The 22,810-nt window shown below is 41.3% G+C and overlaps 3 protein-coding genes across 6 annotated transcripts; 1 reads left to right on the top strand and 2 right to left on the bottom strand.

Annotated features, from left to right (window-relative positions):
* Positions 1-1,634: 1,634 nt before the first annotated feature.
* On the bottom strand, positions 1,635-3,612 carry LOC105892820 (protein B4). 2 transcript variants are annotated; one of them, XM_012819137.2, is made up of 7 exons: positions 3,444-3,612; positions 3,072-3,337; positions 2,864-2,978; positions 2,568-2,614; positions 2,448-2,492; positions 1,910-2,368; positions 1,635-1,846 (listed from the first exon to the last, which is right to left on the bottom strand). In XM_012819137.2, the coding sequence occupies exons 1-7, from the start codon at positions 3,568-3,570 to the stop codon at positions 1,703-1,705; spliced, it is 1,203 nt and encodes a 400-aa protein (XP_012674591.2). In that variant the 5' UTR covers positions 3,571-3,612; the 3' UTR covers positions 1,635-1,702. The 2 variants fall into 2 exon arrangements, with proteins under 2 accessions (XP_012674591.2, XP_012674590.2); XM_012819136.2 differs by having other exon boundaries at positions 1,636-2,368.
* A 1,773-nt stretch (positions 3,613-5,385) lies between these two features.
* LOC116220352 (coiled-coil domain-containing protein 27) lies at positions 5,386-12,082 on the top strand. Its single transcript, XM_031566877.2, has 10 exons — positions 5,386-5,656; positions 6,046-6,209; positions 6,705-6,848; positions 7,077-7,436; positions 7,787-7,964; positions 8,075-8,205; positions 8,331-8,408; positions 8,743-8,955; positions 10,292-10,396; positions 11,458-12,082. The coding sequence occupies exons 3-10, from the start codon at positions 6,789-6,791 to the stop codon at positions 11,587-11,589; spliced, it is 1,257 nt and encodes a 418-aa protein (XP_031422737.1). The 5' UTR covers positions 5,386-5,656; positions 6,046-6,209; positions 6,705-6,788; the 3' UTR covers positions 11,590-12,082.
* Positions 12,083-12,204: 122 nt separating this feature from the next.
* mad2l2 (mitotic arrest deficient 2 like 2) lies at positions 12,205-18,823 on the bottom strand. Of its 3 annotated transcripts, none has more exons than XM_012819134.2 (9): positions 18,735-18,823; positions 18,299-18,382; positions 18,084-18,202; positions 17,817-17,888; positions 17,259-17,359; positions 15,638-15,732; positions 14,631-14,704; positions 13,843-13,935; positions 12,205-12,790 (listed from the first exon to the last, which is right to left on the bottom strand). In XM_012819134.2, exons 2-9 carry the CDS (start codon positions 18,336-18,338, stop codon positions 12,749-12,751), a joined length of 636 nt encoding a protein of 211 aa, XP_012674588.1. In that variant the 5' UTR covers positions 18,339-18,382; positions 18,735-18,823; the 3' UTR covers positions 12,205-12,748. The 3 variants fall into 3 exon arrangements, with proteins under 3 accessions (XP_012674588.1, XP_031422738.1, XP_012674589.1); XM_031566878.1 differs by having other exon boundaries at positions 18,474-18,807; XM_012819135.3 differs by having other exon boundaries at positions 18,677-18,806.
* Positions 18,824-22,810: the final 3,987 nt, after the last annotated feature.

Raw genomic sequence — 22,810 nt, 5'->3', positions numbered from 1 at the left:
TTTCACTTGGGCACCCCTTCTAATATCTTTTAGTAGGGTATAAGTAATTGTGTGCCAAATTTCGAGCTTTTATCACTCTTGTCACGATCGCGTTGTTAAGCCACCTGACTAAAGGGAGAAAGTTGTGGGAGACGACAATGATTTGTCAAATTTGCGGGAAAATTGCAACGTCGCGCTGAATTCGCGGGGAATCGTTGAATTCGCGTGAATTGGTGCGATCGCGACATCGCAAAATCCTGGAGGGTCTGAGCAATGATGCCATCCCTCTGATAACACTGAGGTGAAGCTCATGGAATGTTTTGTTCATGTGACTATAGTACATTACATGGTAGTTCGCATACCACACTGCATACTAAGGTGGGGAGTGCAGTACACACAGTGTATAATGGGCCATACCCGTCATACCTGCACTGCTCCACGTGGCAAAAAGAACAGAACAATCCTGTCCGTCCCTGACCGAGACGGACGGTTCACTTGGTCCCCGGGCGCTAAGAAGCTGCCCACTGCTCCTGGAGGATCCTGGAGGAGGGACGATCCGGGATGGGTCAAAGGCAGAGCAAAAATTCACGGCGACCTCAGGCCTGCGTGTGTGTGTGTGTGTGTAGTGTGTCCTGGTCGCCTCCATATATATATAACACGTGTGTGTTGCTGTGAGTTGTGCGTGCAATAAAAAACTGACTGCAGTCAGCCTTGTTTGTTTGTTTGTTGTTTGTTGTATGTATTTTTGGTTATATGAGGCGCTCAAACCTTCAAATCTGAATCGAAATTTGGAGACGCGACATCCAGCACTCACATACAGAACCAGGTCCTGGAAAGGATGAAAGGTAGCCCGTTCCTTTTTAAAACAATTTATACGAGTCAACGGACGTCAGTAAAGCTGCATTAGTGCTGTTTTTTGTGCGTTATCATTGGAGTGGCATTCTACAAAAGGACATGCTTTTCTGTGGAGAGCTACCAACTCGAACTACTGCCCAGGAATGCTCGGTGCTATTTATGTTGATAATGGATTGCAGCCACAGATTTAAATCATTATATTGACCTATTTTAACCTATTTATTTTTGAACCTATTTGTTTGCATGTCTGAAGCATTTAATTAGGCCTAGCTGAGTGGTCTTGTTTGCATGTTTCATCACTTGTTTTGAGTGCATGCTATCTTTTGGGTCTATTCTGGTTTTATTTCCTTGCTTGTTTGCTGTGCACAAATAGGCCTACTGCAATTAAGTTCCCTCTTTTGGAGAATAAATCACTTTTGACTAAAAATGCTCTGTGTGGTTTTATGTTCTGGTGCACAATACAATTTTGATGCAATATCTAGAGTTAGATTGTCTTGTATTATTTCTAGGCTTCGACCTGTAGCAGGTGCTGATGTTGCTTTTTGTGACACATAACAATTGCTAATTAATTAGAATGAATGGATTATAGATTAATTACCCTAACGGAATATAGATGATAGCATATCATAGCACCATGAACACAAGCACCTTTAAGAGGCTCAGCTCCGTAGAACACGCACCTTTAAGACAGCACCACCCTCCAGAGGACACGGACTGCAGGGAACACAAGCTTTCTGAAACCTCGTTCTCTTTAGACAGTACACCAGACTTGACTTTTTTTAAATAACACTTTATTTCAAAAAAGAACATATATAATGCCACCTTGGTGCATATATTAAAATTCAGGGAGATTAAAAGTGCACACATTTTACTCTGCAGCCTTCCTTCCCTTGCTAGGGCCTTTAGCTTTAGGTCCCTCAGATCGAGTCTCCCCCTCCTCCTCCTCCACACTCTTCTGTGCCTTGGCTCCCTTCTTTGGGCCAGCAGGCTTTGGTTCAGGCTTTGGTTCAGCCTCTTCCTCCACACTCTTCTGGGCCTTGGCTCCCTTCTTTGGGCCAGCAGGCTTTGGTTCAGCCTCTTCCTCCACACTCTTCTGGGCCTTGGCTCCCCTCTTCGGGCCAGCAGGCTTTGGTTCAGCCTCCTCCTCCTCCACACTCTTCTGGGCCTTGACTCCCCTCTTCGGGCCAGCGGGCTTTGGTTCAGCCTCCTCCTCACTCTTCTGGGCCTTGACTCCCCTCTTTGGGGCAGTGGTCTTTGGTTCAGCCTCCTCTGTCGCCTTCTGGGCCTTGGCACCCCTCTTCGGGCCAGCAGGCTTTGGTTCAGCCTCCTCCTCCTCCACACTCTTCTGGGCCTTGACTCCCCTCTTCGGGCCAGCGGGCTTTGCTTCAGCCTCCTCCGTAGCCTTGGGAGCTTTCGGAGCCTTGTCTTTGGCCTTGCGGGGGCCGTCCTCAGAAGCTTTGGCCTTTGGCTTCTTCGCAGGTGGCACCTTGGAAGCGGCAGCCCCATTCTTCTCCGCCTTCTTGGGTTTGGCATCCTGGATAGAAAATGGTCAAATTAGCCTCGCCACAACCCTTTCAGGGCAACATGTAAATCACATGTGGTTCAAAACTTACTGAAGGATCCTTTTGCTTCTTTGCAGCTGGCTTGGACTTTGGTTCCTGGACAAACAGAATTTTAATTAATGACTCACCACTACACGATACATCTAACTAAAAATGTGGCCAAACACTTACAGAAGCATCCGTATCCTTTTTTGAAGCAGGCTTGGCCTTTTTTGTCCCTTTAGAAACATATTTAAAGCAAGAGGAACAAAGCTTAATGGAAGTTTAACATCTTGGCTGTACAATACATTTGTATGTGTGATCTGTACATATTAAGGGTCGAAATAGAATTGACAGCAAGCAGAACCACCCTCGGAATGCTTGGGTTTAAATAAATGCATCCCAATTTTCTGAACATTGCACCGAAAAAGACTAAACTCACCTCCTATCAACAACAAACCAAAGAGCAGACAATCAATATTAGATACCTGGTTCTTCGTCTACAGAATCCTTGGCCTTAGCCTTAGTAGCTTTCGATTTGTTGGGATCTGCGTTCTCTTTTGTCTTCGCAGCAGGTTTTTTAGCCTTAACCTTGGCTGCAAACTAAACATGGGGACATGGGGGGGAAAAAACACATGACTCAAGAGGCTAAATTCGCAAACCAGATTAAGTTAAATGATGTGTTCATTCACTTACCCGAAATCTACCTTGAGCACCAACTGCAGTTGAGTTTGGAGGTCGCGCTAGAACGCCCGTCTCCAACCCTTTGGAAAGAGCTTTCCGCACCATGTACTTCAGTCTGATCGGGTCCACCGAGGTGTACTTCTGAGTGATGTAGCCGCGCACAGCCTGTGCGGAGACGCCTTTTCGAGTGTGGAGCTCTTTCAGTGCTTCTTCCACCATCGCCATCGCGGACGGATGACTTTTAGCCACCGCTGGTGCTTTTTTAGAATCACCGTCATCTGGAGGACAACCGAATATATATATATTTTTTAAACATTTAGACACGCAGACAATCATTGACCATCATAATGAAACGTGGTTACTAGACCACAGCCATAGCCTTACCAGTTTTCGCTTTTTTGGTCTGCTTAACCTCCTTTTCTGCGTCCAGTGTTGATTCCAGAGCTACTACCACTTCGTCTTGGACGGCTGCGGCTCTCTTGGGACCCATTTTAAGATTCACACTTTGCATAAGCAACAGACCAAACCGTAAAACTCAATCGGCATTGTGGCCTAGGCTTTTATAGACCAATCACAGAGTCTGTCCCCAATCACCTGGCTGTCATCAGCGCCCAGGTGGGGCGACTCGCACTGACAAGCACGCACAGACGAGCACGCACTGACGAGCACGCACAGACGTTTTCTCTGGAATATGTGCTGCGTTTGAGAGTCCTTTGGAATACTGAAGTAAAAAACTCTAACCGCTGGTGATACATTTGTGAAAGAGCAAATTATTTTAACGATTAGAAGGGCTTTTTAATTAACTTAGTTATACTGCGGGTAAAAAGCACTGTCACTTTTACACGAGGATTGAATAGCCTGCTTACTGAAGTATCCCACATTTCGATGTATATTACCAGTAGATGTGTAATATTATTATTATTTTTTTGCTATTTGTTGTATATAATGTCTATATATAATTGTTTAATATAATATATAATTGTAGACAAACACAAACAAAGGTAATATAAGAGAAAACTGGAGGTTTTTCAAGAAATTGAATTTACATAATTTCTAATAATTTTGAAATTGGTGAGCTACACGAGACATGAATTCTCTAGCCTAATCAATGTATGTGGCAAAGTCAATACTGCCGCAACAAACGCACTTTGACGTCTTTAGTTGGCAGATTTTGTTGCCAGATGTGATGCTCAAAGTAATTGCTTTTAGAGTATGAAAAGCCATGGCTCTGGTTCATGTCAACACACAATCCACATGTCAACTCACAATCCACAAGTCAACACACAATCCACATGTCAACACACAATCCACAAGTCAACTCACAATCCACAAGTCAACACACAATCCACATGTCAACACACAACCCTTTGAAACTTTGCTTTCTATTATTGGTGGAAGAAATATTCAGATCCTTGATGTAAGTAAAAGCACCAATACAATGTAGAAATACTCCATTACAAGTAAAAGTCCTGCATGAAAAACCCTAGAAGTAAAAGTACATAAGTATTAAAGCAAAAGTACTGGTTTGGCCCCTCTGACTGATGTATTAATATATATATGACATCATTAGATTATTAATACTGAAGCATCATTGTGTAAGAAGCATCCCTGATAACTGCCAGTGGATTATCTTCGGCCCACTAGGGGGCAGAGCTGGCGTTCCGCTGACTTTTTGCTCATCGGTTTTTTGGGCGTTCCCCAGGTGTGTTACAGACAGACGGCCCAACGCCTTCCCACTTACTTTAAACAAAAAATGTCTTTACTCATTTATATTTTGTAAGTCATTTTCACCAACCATTGACTTTTTTATAGATGTTACCCGTGCGTAACATAAATCTTTAAATGACCAAGTAATTTTTCACCTTGAGAGCCTCTTAGTACCATGAATTTATGCCAAGATTATGATTAAGAAATTTTAGGAATTGTTAACATTTTCTGCTATTTACTAAATATCCACGCCCAGTTACACTAAAGATGATGATGGTGTTATGGAATTAGAACATTATTTATGTTGTTTTGCAGACTGCATTATGATGTCATTCCAAGTAAACAATGCCATGGAATACAGAATATTCGATGTCATTCAAACATTCCTACAGCTACATTCCTTTTTGCTGAGCTAAAGTTTAATTCTCACCCATCAAAAGAAGACATGTTTCATAGCAGTTAGGCATCTTTATTTATTCTTTCAGTGTATGAGCTGTTTTTCCCTATCAGTGAAAACGGTCAGAAATGGTCATATTTGGAACCCATCTGGCCTAGACTGAATGAGGGATCTTTCAGTCTGTCTCCTCTTCGCCTTGTGGTTGATAGCTGAAACAGCATGAACGAGCAGGAACAAATCCAGCGTCCTAAAACGGCTCTTCAGAGCGGAAGCAGAAGTCGTAACATTCGGCCACTCCTGCGGCAAACATGCTGGGCTCCTCCAGGCCCCTCCAGGCAGCACCAGACTGGAGTAGCGCCTCCAGGCCACTTGAGGCAGCACCAGACTGGGGAAGCGCCTCCAGGCCCCTTGAGGCATCACCAGACTGGGGAAGCGCCTCCAGGCCCCTTGAGGCATCACCAGACTGGGGAAGGCCTGAAGCCCAGCTCAGACTGTACGCTCATCCTGGAAATGGGAGAAAATAACTTATTAGTCATTTGGTTAATTATTTTATACAGAATGACTTATAAGGTGTTGAATATACCCTAGTGACCTCCGTCTGTTGCCTGGTGACTATCTGCTTACTCAGAGGATTCAGGCCATGGCTTCTGTAAAGCTTCGTTCATTTTCATGTGTGTATCTGTGCGTGTTTACGTTCAAGTGGAACTGTAGCTGTGCATCTGATAATACTCATACTCAAGTACTCATAGCAAAAATGATAAAAAGCCCCTTACATGAAGACAACGTGCGTTGTTAATTGTGTCATTTAAATACATTCAGTGTGCAACGTGTTGAACTCCAGGTGTACTCTTAACAACAGCTGACAACCACCACCTCTTTCAGTTGGCAGGTTCCTGGTTCCTCCTCACAAGGAGGTGCTGGGTGTGTCGAGGTTGACCCAAACATCCCCAGCTGATGCAGATCCACACACAGACACACATCAGAACGGGGCCAGTGAAGCCAAGGAGGATACAACCCCATGGTACCTCACTCTCCTAAAGGAAAAGGTAGGATCTGTCTGTCGTTCTCTCTGTCTGGACCTTGGGGGAGGTTGTGGTAAATAGACAGAGGGCGGGCTGAACGGCTGTCTCAGTAGGGTTAACATTCTTGCAGCGTGCCAACGTCACACGTCACTGTAAACGCTATCCTAAAAGGTTGTTCAACGACAATGATTTTTAGAAGATGCCTTCACTCGAAAGTCATGCCTTGTGAGACACCTGTCTATTACAGCAACAAGACAACAAGGCAGCAACCTTGTGTTTCGAACGCACCCAGAGATATGCGATTTCTGACAGTGACTAGAAGCTGCTTTGAGGACAATTTATCAGAGGATGAAAACTGAACGTAAAGTCAAGTCAGCCTGAATAAGCCACATAACCATTCAGATAACTTGATGCAGATGTCACACAATAAATGCGTTCTCCTGCGTTCTACTGTCATATTCAGGGGCTGTGGTGTGTACTAGGCAGACTAGCTTTCTATTCTACTCTCTTTGCACACAGGAGCAGTCTGTGCTGAAGCTCGGAAATGAAATCACACGCCTGTCCAGGTTTGAGAGTGAGTGTGTGAAGAAGGATAGTGAGATCATGGCACTGCAGGAGAAGCTGCAGCTGCGACAGACCAATGAGAATGTGGTTCGAGCCCAGGTGTGTTAGAGTTTGGAATGCAATGAATCTTGAATATGTTAATGTTGAAACATTCATAACAGTTTATTTTTTCTTTGATTTGAGGATTAGATTGATAAATGGTGTGTTTTTTTCTGTGCAAGTTCCATAAAGAGTGTTTTGTGCATCTTAGTACTATTTGTAGAAGTGTTGCGGTTTCCAGCTTATGGTTGTCAGATTACTCTCTGCTGGCTGTTTTTGGTATTGCAGGCAGAACTGATCCTGGATCTGACTGAGGAGGTCAGGCGGCTGCGCAGAGCAGACGAGGAGCTGCAGCAGAAGAATCAGCACATTGCTGACCTACAACAGGAAGTGACACGCCTGACGGAAGGGCCACTGCTGCAGAAGAATCAGCACATTGCTGACCCACAACAGGAAGTGACACACCTGAGGGAAGGGCCGCTACTGCAGAAGGACCTCCATGTGTCTGGCATACAACAGGACGACACCCAACAGCACAACCCTGACCTACAACAGGAAGTGACACGCCTGAGGGAGGAGCCACCAGAGTGGGAGGAGCCCCCCGCTGAAGCAGGAACCACATTTATGGAGATGGAGACTACGCATGAGGCATAGAACACTGTCTTCATTCTTTTACTAAGAAGTGGTGTTCATGATATAACAAATGAATGAATGAATGAATGAATGTATTTATTTATTTATTTATTAATGATTGATTGAAAGATTGAATGAATGAATGAATGAATTAATTAATTAGTAATGAAGTGAATGGATAGTTGAATGGCGTGTGGATGAATGGGCAATGAATGCTTAAGTGGTGATTACATGTCTATGGGGTCCATTCAACAGACACTGACATTGTCAGCATACAGGAAATGGTGTCTCTGTTTAGCTGAGAAGTTAGTCTGATAAGTACGTTTGTCTCACTTAACTCGGAGAAGGGTGTGCTGTCTCCATAGAGCCTTCAGACTTGCCGGTCAGAACTGCTCTACAGTAAGGGAGATGAGCCCGACAACAGCAAAGACAACGATGAGCTCGCAAATGCGGAGAACAAGCTAATCGCTGCCCTGGAGAAAACCAATCAGGCTCTGATGGACGAGTTGGAGGAAGCCAGGACCAATCACAAGATGTCGTCTGGTAGGACACGTGACCAAAAAAACAAACTATGATGCTATTTCCTAATGAGCTTGTTCATAAATAATACTCACTGTAGGTTCTTTGGATGGAACTTCACTGGTTCTCCACAGGTGCCCTCTGTTCTATGCGTAGAGCCCTGTCCGTGAAAGAAAAGGAGCTCCTCACTGTCAAGACTGAGCTGGAGGACCTGAAAAAAGAGCTGAAAGACAGGATGACACAACTACAGGCCATGTCCCGCAAGGTACTACCCACACTCTTAGTACACAAGGGGAAATACAGAACAGAACAGAATACAGCAGGGTCCATAGCCTCCGAGAAGGACCACTGAGAATGCCTTCTCCTTTGTTTCCCGAATACATTCTCAAGTTTTCCTGCTTGCGTGATGGGAAGATGAGAGACGAGCTGATGATGACTCTGGAGAAAGAGAACTATTCTCTGCGGCAGGTAATAACTTGACTTCACTCACATTAACATCGCTGTTGATATTTTAGCTTTGTTTCTGAACTCAAGTTTAGGGTGCGATGAATTCTTTAAGGAACATCACTGGCAATCAACAACAGTCTCTTCAGACTTATTTTTCTTTTTGAATCTTATTTCATTTGATTTAATTTATCTAATTTACTTCAGTCTTGATGCCAAGGCCTCAGATAACTTACTGTCCATGGGACTAAAAGAAAAAACTAAAAGTGAGTCGCATTCTGTTTTGAATTGTGTTTGATTCTGTTCTGTTCTGTTCTGTTCTGTTCTGTTCTGTTCTGGTTGGTGTCTTGTGGAACAGCTGGTGGTGAAGCTGCAGGTGGGGTCGTCCCAGAGAGAACAGGGTGTGGTGAAGATGAGTAGGCAGGTGTGTGAGCTGGAGGAGGAGGCGAGGGTGGACCGGCTCCTGAAGAGTAGGCTGAGAAGGGAGGCCCAGGAGCGCGAGGAGGTCATGAAGAAGCTGCAGGTCCACATCAACTCCACGCAGGTCTCCCTGGAGCAGCTGCAGTCTAAGGTACACTAGCGCTACTTCTAGCGTCAGCGCACCATGAGGTACACCAGTACTAGTAGCTACTTCCAGCGCCAGCGCACCATGAGATGTGTGGTGCGATCCAGAGTATCTCCACTGTTTTGGGGTCAGATTCATTGAAACACCAAGTTAGGACCCCCCTTCTGCTCTGAAACGGAAAAGAGAGCAAAGCGGAGGGTTACCTGTAAAAAGCTCGAGAGAAAATTAAAACATATATTGGGATACACCCGAAGACATTGGAGTTGGACACAACACTCTGTCCAGGGTGTGATTTGTGTGCTCTCTAACTGCCATGGAATTCTAGAACACTGGACCCCCTCACTGCCAGACAAATATGGCTGACCTACACTCTAAATCAAAACGATCTTCTGGATGTTGACAAACTCTGTATGAAGTAGTTTTTTTCTTGTTTTACGCCATTTTTTATAGCTACAGTCAAATAACAGAGGAAGTACCACCACAGGCTTTCTTTAGGGCTCCCAAAGCCATTGTGTATTTCATTGTGGTCGTTACAAACAGCTGTCATACAATGCAAGTTTCAGGTACAAATGAATTACTATGAATTGTATGTTTTCTCCTATGTGTGTTTCTCACTTTTAACTTGTACACCTTATTCCTTTAATGAATGTATACCTGTTTTGTTAGTCCATCTGCCTCAACTGAAAGTACTTTGGGTCAACTCCTGTTTTTCTTTTTTTAAACGTACTATATAAATGTGACTTAAGTTGATGCATTTCTTAGCCTGGATGCCAGACGAATTTAGCCCCGCCCACAACATTTTAGGTCAGGAAGTTCGGTCTGGCATCGCTCGGCTGGGGAGAAATTATGCCCGATCAAAAACGTAATCAATCCAATCAAATTGTCAGGGCGGGCTTTATACGATGATGGACAGATGATCAACCTTTACGTAATGAACCACATCACTTGGGTTAAATTCTTTTTCAACAAACATGGCTGCCGCTGGAGAGCTGAGATATGTGTAGATAGAGATGTTTTAGAAGACATCGACAGCGCATTCATTTTGAAAGAGGAACAGAGAAACGCGATCAAGGCATTTGTCGATCGAAAAGATGTTTTTGCCGTCCTTCCTACGGGATTCGGTAAAAATTTGATTTATCAGCTGGCACCGATGACGACTACGTTGATCCAATTGAGCAAAGAGACATTTTTGTCCTAGTTCGGTTGAAACACGCCCCATAATCACAGCCCAATGGAGCAGTATCGGACTCATATTCTGACTAGAATTATGAGTATGACATCGTCAGGCTATGCATTTCTGTCTGTGGGTCTAACTGTCGTCTGTGTGCTGTCTGTCCCTCAGTATGAGCGACTGCGTGTGAAGGTGATCCAGGCTGTCTACTCAGCTCCTGGGACCCAACCCCCTCAGAAGGAGATCAGTGACGCAGACATTTACCTCACCATGCAGGTACACAGCCATTCACCTCACCATGCAGGTACAGCCATTCACCTCACCATGCAGGTACGGAGCATCACCAACATGTTCATCTCACCTGTTCACTCATGTAGATAATTCACCATATCATGAAGCAGAAAACATCATGAACAACACCATTCACAATCTCTATGGTACTGAACAACATCATTCACATCTCTATGGTACTGAACAACATCATTCACAATCTCTATGGTAACTAACAACATCATTCACATCTCCATGTTACTGAACAACATCATTCACATCTCCATCCAGGTGGTTACTAGGCACTGCTGATACCTACCACTCCCATGTCCTCCATCAGGACGTTAGCAAACCTTAAAGGGAAACATTCTGATTTTACAACCTGGGCTCTATTTTTTAGATCTTTTTTGGGTCCTGTTTTTAGATCTTTTCAAGGTCCAAATTGAAATCAGTAATTTCCAACAATTTCTTGTTTTGAGGTAAACAGACACAGGTGTATCTCTGTAGAGATCCTTTCCATGTGGCCATACCCTTAAAATAAAATGTACAGGCCTGGGTTCCATGTGGCCATACCCTTAAAATAACATTTACAGGCCTGGATTCCATGTATAGCCATTTTGTGATTGCGGTTTTAGTGTTAGCCAACTCAATATTGGACCAATTTCGATCGTAAATTGTCCCTAGTCAAAATTTGGACCTGAAAATATAAAAAAAAAATAGGGCCCAGGTTGAAAAAAGTTTCCCTTAAACAAGTACCACTTTTCATTATTCAGGTCGCTTGCACTATAGTTCTGCACAAGACTCATCCCAGTAGCTAGTTATATATGACACACACAGCAGGAAGGGTTAGGGTTATTATAGTTCTGCATAAGACTCATCCCAGCAGCTAGTTATATATGACTCACACTGCAGCTAGTTATATATGACACACAGCAGCTAGTTATATATGACACACACACACACACCTGTGTTAGGAAAAACCCTATTGAAGACGCACACTGGATGAGCCAAAACTGAATTCACAGGATGCTGACTCATTTTAATGGCTTCATGTCTTTGCACCTCAGAAAATCATTGACGACCGGTCCCAGTTCTTCCAGAGGCTGGTGCAAAAGGGGGATAAGGTCCCGAGCCTGGCCATCAATGACGCGCCCAACTTCCGCTCGACCCCCGCGGGCAAGAAGGGCACCACCGCATGAATGAATATAAACATAAGTTATGGCTATTTTCTAAACAAGAGAGAGAATGACCTGAAATAAACCTGAAGGAAACCCAGAACCTGTGTGCTCTGAAATAAACCTGAAGGAACCTAGAACCTGTGTGCTCTGAGAACCTAGAACCTGTGTGCTCTGAGACTAGTTCTGGTTCTTCCTGGGTGTGTTTGGAACCAGGCTCTGTAAGGAACCTTTAAACACACCTCCCTATTTATAGGACAATTTAAATATAAAACAAAAACAAAACAAGCAGATGAACAAATATCAGCAAATATTGATATAGAAATCACATGCTGTCACATGACTGTGTTTACATTCATGTAGTCAAATATTATATTAGTGCAGAGATAGTTTCTGCTCTGGTAATGCCACTTCCTGATCACTGTCTTTCATGTCAACACCAGCAATGGATGAACAAGCAGCACATATTTATACATCCATGAAATGGAGTAATTGGTCAGTTTTAAATCATTTTAAATTGAAAAAAATTCTGAAAAGTTCTGTTTTCTATTCCATGCGACACATAATTCAAGTCAGTCTATTTTACTTAATTGATAATTTGATCTATTAAAACACAGGAATGTAGGTGAAACACTGAAATTTGAGTAATTAGTCTGAATTTATTAAACATTTTCAACTTTAATGTAACGCTCTGTCAAATATCGTAATTTTCTATTTCAAATATTCTCAACTCTCAATAAACAAATGTTTATGATCTCTTAAAGCATCACAATAAACAGATATAAATTCTTCACAAATGAGCACAACACGATAACATTAACTTTCAGTGAAGACACGTCCTTGTCCTTGTTGAATTGTAAACAAACATCTGCAACATTCAATGTACACGCATACACACACATACACACATAAGAGAAAGAAATATGAAAAGAAAAAGACACAATTTCAGGTTTAATGATATAGCGTGATCAGGATTCAGAGCTTAAGAAGGCAGTTCATGGTAAAACCAGTTCGTCCGCATCAGAACACAGAATAGTTTCACGGTGTCTTTGCATCCAGCATTTCAAAAGACCAAGAGATTTCAAAAGGGTAAATTTAAGCTTCAAGGTGAAAACAGCCAGGCTTAGCACTCTTCTTAGATTCATCAGTTGAACATGCTTCCTCTTCTCCGTCATTACTTGAGCTAGGATGTCTTCTGTGCTCTTTCCTCCACATAGAGCTGCATCTGTTTTGGAGAGCAAAGATAGATCAGATGCATCCACTGTATACAGTATGTAAAGTTGATGAACACAGATGTATTTATAAACATTGATTTAGAGTATATATATGTAAATTGACTGCATTTATATAGCGCTTTTCTACTAATAGAGTACTCAAAGGGCTTTACATGTTAATGCCTCACACATCTACCCATTCACACACCGATGGCAGAGGCTACATCCACTGTATACAGTATGTATAGTTGATGTATAGTTTATGTATAATAGCTCAGATGCATCCACTGTATACAGTATGTATAGTTTATGTACACAGATATACTAATAAACAATAATTTATTTTATTTATTACATTAATTTAGAGTATATATGTAAGTTTCTATGTGTTTCCAATAGCTCAGATGCATCCACTGTATACAGTATGTATAGTTGTATAGTTTATGTACACAGATATACTAATAAACAACAATTTATTTTATTCATTACATTAATTTAGAGTATATATGTAAGTTTCTATGTGTTTCCAATAGCTCAGATGCATCCACTGTATAGTTGATGTATAGTTGATGTATACAGATATACTAATAAACATTCATTTATTTTATTTATTACATTACTTTAGAGTATATACCTAAGTTTCTATGTGTTTCCAATAGCTCAGATATCATCCACTGTATACAGTATGTATAGTTGATGTATAGTTTATGTACATAGATATACTAATAAACATTAATTTATTTTATTTATTACATTACTTTAGAGTATATACGTAAGTTTCTATGTGTTTCCAATAGCTCAGATGCATCCACTGTATAGTTGATGTATACAGATATACTAATAAACATTAATTTATTTTATTTAATACATTACTTTAGAGTATATACGTAAGTTTCTATGTGTTTCCAATAGCTCAGTGACAGTCAGTGAAACTCATCAACTCTCCACCAGTCATGTTTATATGTATTCATCAGTATGATTATTATAAAGTTGTTTGTTTATGTGTATTCATCAGTATGATTATTCAGGTTAAAGTTGTTTGTCCGTTGTCAGACATACATACTTTGACGAGGTCAGAGGTCATGGTCTTGAGTGGGATCAGTCTGGAGCCCTGCATGTGCACCTCCTGCTCATCAGCCACCATCCACGGGAAGTCCTGGAGAACGACAACAGGAAACGCTCAACACGCATGGCTCAATCTGACATACTACAAACTCTTAGAAAATCCTGGAAAACGACAACAGGAAACGCTCAACACGCATGGCTCAATCTGACACATACAAACTCTTGGAAAATCCTGGAAAACGACAACAGGAAACGCTCAACACGCATGGCTCAATCTGACATACTACAAACTCTTAGAAAATCCTGGAAAACGACAACAGGAAACGCTCAACACGCATGGCTCAATCTGACACATACAAACTCTTGGAAAATCCTGGAAAATAATCACTAGTCACGCTCAACACGCACGCCTCAATCTGACACACACAAACTCCCGGAAAAATCCTGGAAAACACCCACTAGTCACGCTCAACACGCACACCTCAATCTGACACGTACAAACTCTCGGAAAATCCTGGAAAACAGTCACTGGTCACGCTCAACATGCACGTCTCAATCTGACACATACAGTACAACATCTTATTCTGGAATGGATCTGAACATTTATTTGTCTAGAACATTATATTAAAAAAAACATTTGACATAAAATCATTAGATTAAGTAAAAAAATATATAATATGATTTGTGCCCTTGATAATAGTGTTCAATAATAAATATGATTTGTGCCCTTAATAATAGCGTTTAATAATAAATATGTACAGTATGTTGGTAGATCCTGGGGCAAACCTTGATCACTTGTATTTTCTCCATATTTCTTGTGGCAGCCTCCCTCGTGTGGACCAGCACAGTGAAAGTACATCCTGCAGAAGAATCACATTGTCATTACAGTTACAATGCCACCCTCTTCATTCATTACAGTTATATAGCCATTCAAATCATCATCATCATCATTATTATTTTTTCAGGGAGAATTGACTGAGCACAGGGCTCTTTTGCAGCAATGCCCTGATTGAGGCTACATAATACAGAAGAACAATAAATAAACAAACCATAACAAAACAAAACAGACAAAATAAATAAACAAAACACATTAAACAAATCAGAAATTAAGTATTGAAAATTAAAAATGCCATCCTCTTCATTCATTACAGTTACATAGCCATTCAAATGCCATCCTCTTCATTCATTTCCACATTAGTATCATTACAGATGACCTAATTAACATGCATATCATATATGCATATTTGTACTCCTAACTCTATAAACACTGTCCACGACACCACATGGCATATTTCATATATTCTACATATTCAATCATTTTTTACATGTTTCACTCCACTGTTCATCACTGTACATACACTTAATGCTGTAGTAGTTACTTATACCTGCACTTAATGCTGTAGTAGTTACTCATACCTGCATTTAATGTTGTAGTAGTTACTCATACCTGCACTTAATGCTGTAGTACCTACTCATACCTGCACTTAATGCTGTAGTAGTTACTCAAACCTGCACTTAATGCTGTAGTAGTTACTCATACCTGCTCTTATCCGTGAATGATACTATTTGAGAGTCTATATCTAAACGTAACACTTCTGATGTTCTCACACACAGTCTAGACTGGTGTATAATAGCTTAGCACTGCAGTACAGTCAGTATCAGAGACAAAGGCTGTGTGGTATAATAGCGTAGCACTGCAGTAGATTCAGTATCAGAGACAAAGGCTGTGTGGTATAATAGCTTAGCGTAGCACTGCAGTACAGCCAGTATCAGAGACAAAGACTGTGTGGTACCTGGCGGGTTGTTGTCCAAAACAGCATCACACACACTGATCTTCAGTATCACGGCCCGCAGAAGCTGCTCCACATGTGACAGCAGAGTCTCTGAGCTACACACACACACACACACACACACACACACACACACACACACACACACACACACACACACACACAGATTATTACAGGCAATGTTATTGGCAAGCAGGTTGGATATTGATAGATTTACATAGGTGAGGTTCAGAGCTACATGCATACACTAAGACAAGATAAACACAACCCTGTGATGATGGCATATAATTAGGGTTGGGTACCGAGAACCGGTACCAATATGGAACCGGTTCCAATACAACCGGTACCTACCCGGACCGAAATGCAACGCAGATTTCGGTGCTTCATTTCGGTGCTTGAGCCAATTGAAAACGGTTGCTAGGCAGATTCCGCGGGGCACATGTAAAACTGCCCCAGCTCCCAATGTAAACTTTGTCCTGTGTCACTCACGCTCATTGGTGTTTTCATAGCTACAGTCTTATGACGGTGAAGAGCAGGCAGCATTTCACAGAGCAAGCACAAACAGAACTAGCCATCAACCTTTTAACAGAGAAAATACCGAAAGGTAAACGGTCAAAAGTGTGGCTGTATTTCGCACAAAAATATTGAAACATCGCGACGTGCAGCAAATGCAACAAAACAATTGCGTGAAAAGAGGGGAGAGAAGGCAAGAGTCGACGGCAGATCAGCAACCGAAGACTGAAAAATATGATGACAGCTACACTTAGCCTACGGTAGTCTCTTAAAGGGGCAGTACACATTTTCTCGTACTCAGTGTGTTCAAGTAACAAGATTAACTATAAACAAGATAGAAAAGATAGGTATAAACAAATCATAAAATGGTGAAATTTCATGAAATAAATGCAAACAAAATAATACATTTTTGACTCCAAAGGCAAATATGCTCATATTTTTGCAAAATAAGTTTGAAGCTGTTTTTTGTATTTATTTATATTTATTTATTTAAGTATACTATAAACTGTTGTTTACAGTTAATATAATGTTTATAGTTTGAAGTTAAAAAGTTTGAAGCTGTAGTTTGAAGCCAAGTGTTTTGTATGTATTTATATTTATAATATACTTTAAACAGTTAATATATTGTTCAATTTGAAGAAAAAAAATGTATTGAACAAAAGAATTGCTGAAGTTTTGAAGCTGTAGTGTGTGTACAGAGTGTGTGTGTGTGTTTTGTATTTATTTGTATTTATTTAAGTATAGTCTAAACTTTTGTTAACAGTTCATATATTATTTAAGTTTTAAGTTAAAAAGTGTTTTGTATTTATTTATATATAATCTACTTTAAACAGTTCATATATTTGGCAATAAAGCCTTTCTTAAATGTCGTCTTAAATTTTTTATTTTTTATAAAAGTATCGGTTCCGGCACCGTTTAGGCACCGGTATCGTTTTAAAAGTATCGGTTATGTACCGGTATCGGATAAAAACCAAACGATACCCATCCCTACATATAATAGATACTTGGGTAATAATAGATGGGTTTTATTACATAAATTACATTTAAAAATGTGTGAATGAAGTAGGTGTATTGTAGTCAGACACATTTCGTGTTTTTGTTGCACACTTACCTAATGGAGAGTAAAGGAGGCTGTGAGATCTCAAACACAAATCTCTCCACTGGATGGCGCTCTTTGTCCATGATGACAATGACTACCTTCTCTGCTTCATTCTACAGGACAGAGAACAAAAAACCTCAAGGGGTAGTCACACATAAGCCTGTCCTGTCTGAGAAACTGTATGCTGATATCACGACCATATGATGACCAATCACTGATGAATTAATCAGTGGTGGTTTTGGAGTCCGTCTCCGTTGCTATGAAACAGCTGAAACACAGCTTCTAACCATCGCTAGGTCGCTAATCTGATGGCTGGTGTCTTAGGGGAATGTCTTTCAACAGCACCAAACCTGGTGTTCAGGCTGGGTTCAGGCTCTGGACTCCACTGGGGATGCACAGAGGCCTTTACATTAGTAATACATGCAAACATCTTTGCCTTTACAAGAGTGTTATGGTGTGTTCACTAAGGGAAATCAACATACAATTTACTTGAAAATAACAAGTATGTTGGATCATTCATTCTGCATTCCAACGTACTGTCTGAGGAACTGATGTGTTCCTCGGTCTTACCTTCTCAATTAGGGGTTTCACACAGTGAAGAGTGTCCTGGATATACTGGTTTAGTTCAGGGTGGCATGACATCTGGTTAATTGGAACAGAATACCAAAAAGAAAGGGGTTTAGAAAAAGTTTTTCCATGCACACTAAAACGATGGAGAGGTTAAAATCGTTTCATGTAGCGCTATATATGGAGTGATTTTTTAAGATCACAAAAAACTTCTGATCTGGAAAGCGTTGTTAATTGATGCGCATAGAAACAAACAAAAATATTCTGAACCTGAACGGGGACGTTGTATTTCTTCTTCTTCTGAAAGATTCCCGACGGATACACCTCTCGGACGTACAGGATGAGATGAATAGCAACCTCCAGAAACTCGCATAATATATCTGCCACCACTGCAAAAGCAATCAACACACACAGATAAAACCATCAGTGGTATCGTAAACAAAAACGACATAGCTTGAAAGACTATTTAAACAGCGGCATCTTACCTTGGCCAAAATTAAGATCCTGTCGCGTTAGCGTAGTCATCCTTTAGTCAATGAAACTGCTTAATAGACTGATGTTCTTATAACCTGTGAATTCGATCTAACGTTACCTAACTGACTGCAACATGAGGTATTTTATACTGATAGCAGACTGGAAAAGGCTAACGATTGGCAATACCTTTGGAACAACCAGGGAGAAAATACGTCAATATGAGATTTAACGTTAGCTATCAGGCTTGTTAAATAACGTTAATGTGAAGTAACGTTCGCGGAACCAAGTGGGGCTAATAGCTTACTTCACATCACGTTTTAAAGGAAGCAAACATTTGCTCCGACCTGGAAAAGCACATATTTTAAAACACTTGAATTAATTATCCTTACAAACGTCTTCTAGCATAATGCAATGCAGTACACAAGTTAATGAAATCTTGACAAATACTTCCAATACGCGGTCATTTTCGGACTCAGTCCAACATGTTTACAAATCCTGGTGACGCTTATGAATGACGTAAGAGAAGAGCGACCAACCTCCCTCTTCTTTTTGGCGCGAGCGCCGCCTGTTGGTCTTTGATGAAAACAGCGGTATGGATTATTCTGAAACTGAGCTTTATGTAGTAGGGTAGGCCTAGAGCAGGGTGAGAAATAATCTTCCATTAAATGTCCAGTCCGCGAAGCTTTCCGTTCAGCGTTTGCGCGGTGCTTCAGGAACACAGAATAGAGGGGTGTAATTTGATTGGCTGAAATACCAACACCCTTTCACGAAGTGAAAGATCTTTAAGTTACAAGCATTTAAAATAGTAAGATAAAGATGCTCATAATTCTAATGATGAGAAATTATATTAATACTCCTGATATGATTGTCTAGGCTCAAGCCAGAATTAAGTAATATACGGTGTTGGCTTTTCCTGTTATTACTTGAACATTCTAACAGGACTTTTATGTGAAATTAAAAGGTTTTACATCAATCGGCTAGGCCATTATTTAGTGTTTGACATGACATGCTGTCAGACACACCCCGACACACATCGGAACTTGCCACGCATATACAAGACAACCCAATAAAACAATCTGCCCATCATCCAACTACGCGTATTGTCTCCTGTATGCTTGGTCATGAGCTAACATTTGACAATCACGGAATAACAGCCAGTTCGTTGGCCCTTCACCGCCATGAAGAGGCAGAACAACTGAGGTGCGCTATCAGCTCTAATCGGAGACTGCGCAACACTTTGGAATTTGGTCAGAGGTTTATCTAGCTGGAGCAGTAGTAATAAGCGGCATAAATAGCCTACTACGGGGACAGAGAAAGCAGGCGCTTGAAATGAACGAGTTAACTTTTTCACCCGGCTGCTGAGGGACACGGATATATAACAGCAACACCAGACTGAAGCTCACATAGCCTGTAGGCTACGCAAGCGTATCAAATATCGTGAGTATAGTATATTTACATGTGTCTAGACACATTCATTGTTAATCTAAATAAACGAAATATGCAGAACATAGGAAGGCATTCACTTTTACATCATATGTCATCAGTGCTTTTAGTTCAGTCACAGCTTTAAGTGCTGACTTTTCAATGGTTGTGAACTGGTATATTTGGCAAATGGTTTGAATGAAATTCAACTGTTTAAGTGTTAACCTAACTGATGAAGTTTAGCAACTATGACCTCACCATAGCTACTTGACAAAGTTGGACTTCGGTCAGAGAGGATTTATGTGTGTGCGATTGAGTGGGCAAGAGCAAGAGGAAAACAGTGTTCCGTTAGCCTTCACATGTCTCGTTGAAGGCCACAGAATGTGTCTGTTTCTATTTGTATCTAACCCCTCTGCATGTTGTTCTTTTCGATCCAGACCAAGCAGACTGATGAGTGGCGGTCATGGAGGCTGAAGATCCTAACGTTTCCTACAGCAGGTGGAATGAGGATGTTAACCTCAGCACGGCACAGTCCCAGTCCAGCTTAATCAAGTAAGCTCACAAAGCTCCTTTAACAAACATAGTTATTCTGTCTGATACATACAAATGATCTCTCTCTTTCTCTGTCTCTCTCTCTCTCTCTCTCTCGCTCGCTCTCTCACAGACACACACACAGACACACACACACAAACACACGGCCAAGCAACATGGCCAAGCAACATTTACACTATTGCCAAAACAATCTTGAAAAGCGTCTAACCTTTAGTTTAGTTTACCATGCTCATTGACTGTGTGCTGAGGAACACAGCTTTGAATAGTTTAACTTTAGCCCCATTATCATTAGTCACTCTGTGAAGCAGTGTGTAGTGGGTACCTTCACCTCCAAAGCAAACACATTTAATCATCAAAGCTAACCCTAGGTCACAGGTCAGGGCCCAGGCCAGAAGGGGTCAGTGAGTTTCACTGAGAGAAGGTTTTTTTTTACCTAATCTTAGGCTAACAAACGAGGGCAAACTTGGCGAGCTGGAGGATTTGAGTTAAGCCGCTGAACACTATTGCCATTCACCTCCACGACACACACACTAGTGGAGTTGGTCATCAGAGTACTGTGTCTCAGAGACCATTCACCTCAACGACACACACACACACACACTAGTGGAGTTGGTCATCAGAGTAGTGAGTTTCAGACCATTTACCTCCACGACACACACACACACACACTAGTGGAGTTGGTCATCGAAGTAGTGAGTCTCAGAGACCATTCACCTCCACAACACACACACACACACACACACACACACACACACACTAGTGGAGTTGGTCATCGGAGTAGTGAGTCTCAGAGACCATTCACCTCCACGACACACACACACACACACACACACTAGTGGAGTTGGTCATCGAAGTAGTGAGTCTCAGACTGTCTCTGGGTAGGACTAATGTCTGGCTGAGGGCAAATCTTATCTATGTTCAATTCAATGTTATTCATTTTAAACAACTGCCATTGTCTCAAGGTGCTTTACAGAGCCCAAGGCATGAAGCCCCACGTCCTTAATGGTGGATGGAGGCATCAGGGTGGAAATAGACTAATGGAAATAGGATGCCTACACAGTGAAATTCATCTGCACCGACACACACACATTGACACACACCTTAGAATTATTCATTAAACCAGTGAGTCTAAGGTTGTCATACGTACTTATGTTTGGGATAGGAAAGAGAGCTGTCTGTTTGCAAATATAGCCAAGTGTTAGGCTCAAGGGCAGGATAATGACATGATGACAAAAGGGTCATCTGTCGAAGGGGGAGAGCTAAAAGAGGGGATGTCTGTTCTAGGTTCTACTCAGGGGGAAGTGAGTTGGTGTGTGTGTGTATGTGTGTGCGTGTATGTGTGTAGCACACACATGCAGACAGGGTTGCTCACAGCTCTCAATAGTCATGTGGATGCTAATGCTAATGGACCTCGTCACAGCTTTTGTGGTCATAGAATGAAATGATCACAAGCATCACAAAATAATGCAAGTCTGTGCTGTGGTACTAATACCCCATTTGTTCTTTGGGTTCTATAACCCTCTGTCTACCATGGCACTAATACCCCATTTGTTCTTTGGGTTCTATAACCCTGCGGTGGTTATAATACCCCATTAGTTCTTTGAGTTCTATAACCCTCTGTGTACTGTGGTACTAATACCCCATCTGCTCTTCAGGTTCTATAACCCTCAGTGTGCTGTGGTACTAATGCCCAGTTTTGCCCCTCAGGTTCTATAACCGTCTGTGCACGGGGAACTTGGGCATCTACATCAGAATCGCCGGAGCCCTGGCAGCTCTGGTGTCGGTCTACATCCTGGGCTACGTGACGGGGTACTACGTCCACGGACGCTGACGCCGACGCCCTCGTTGGTCAAGTGTGGTCGATGTGGAGGTGCACTGAGAAAACTGTATGAGACCCTGCATGTTTCTAATACAACCAGGAAGGTCGCTATCAAAAATGAACTTGAACCAACATGCCACTATTATTTTTTTGTACTACTTGTTTTTAAATAATTACTTGTAATAAATGTATTTCATTTCAAACTGCACATGTATAAGTACATATAAGGCATATTATGTGAATGAGTAGCTCATGACTGTGTTTATGAATCAGATGTTGTACTGCAGGTCGGTGCATGTTATAGAGGGTTGGCTCCAACTGCTGTACCATGACAACAGTTTAAAGTTGATGTACACAATTGCTCATCTGATCTGGAAAAGCGGAACGTTTTTAAAATCCATGGACAGATTCAGTTTATTAATGTAAATCATATCAAATGTTAATATTGCCAGTGGAGTATATATGTTTTATATACGACCATTATAAGAAATCTAAGCCAAATGATTCAAATGTCTTTATTTTCTTAATTTGTATCATCATTTTATCATATCATTATTAGATATAATAAACTAACAAAGTGTCCATGAGGTCTACTTCACTCACCCATGTGTCTTCTTGAATTTCAAACAACATACTGTATTTGGAAAGCTTATTTACAAAATATACATGACCAAAACTATATTATGTATGATGCTTATTTACAAAATATACATGACCAAAACTATATTAC

The sequence above is a fragment of the Clupea harengus genome, chromosome 4, assembly GCF_900700415.2.
Source record: "Clupea harengus chromosome 4, Ch_v2.0.2, whole genome shotgun sequence".
In the NCBI taxonomy this organism is placed as follows: Eukaryota; Metazoa; Chordata; class Actinopteri; order Clupeiformes; family Clupeidae; genus Clupea; species Clupea harengus.
This window is presented reverse-complemented; position numbering and strand designations above follow the sequence as displayed.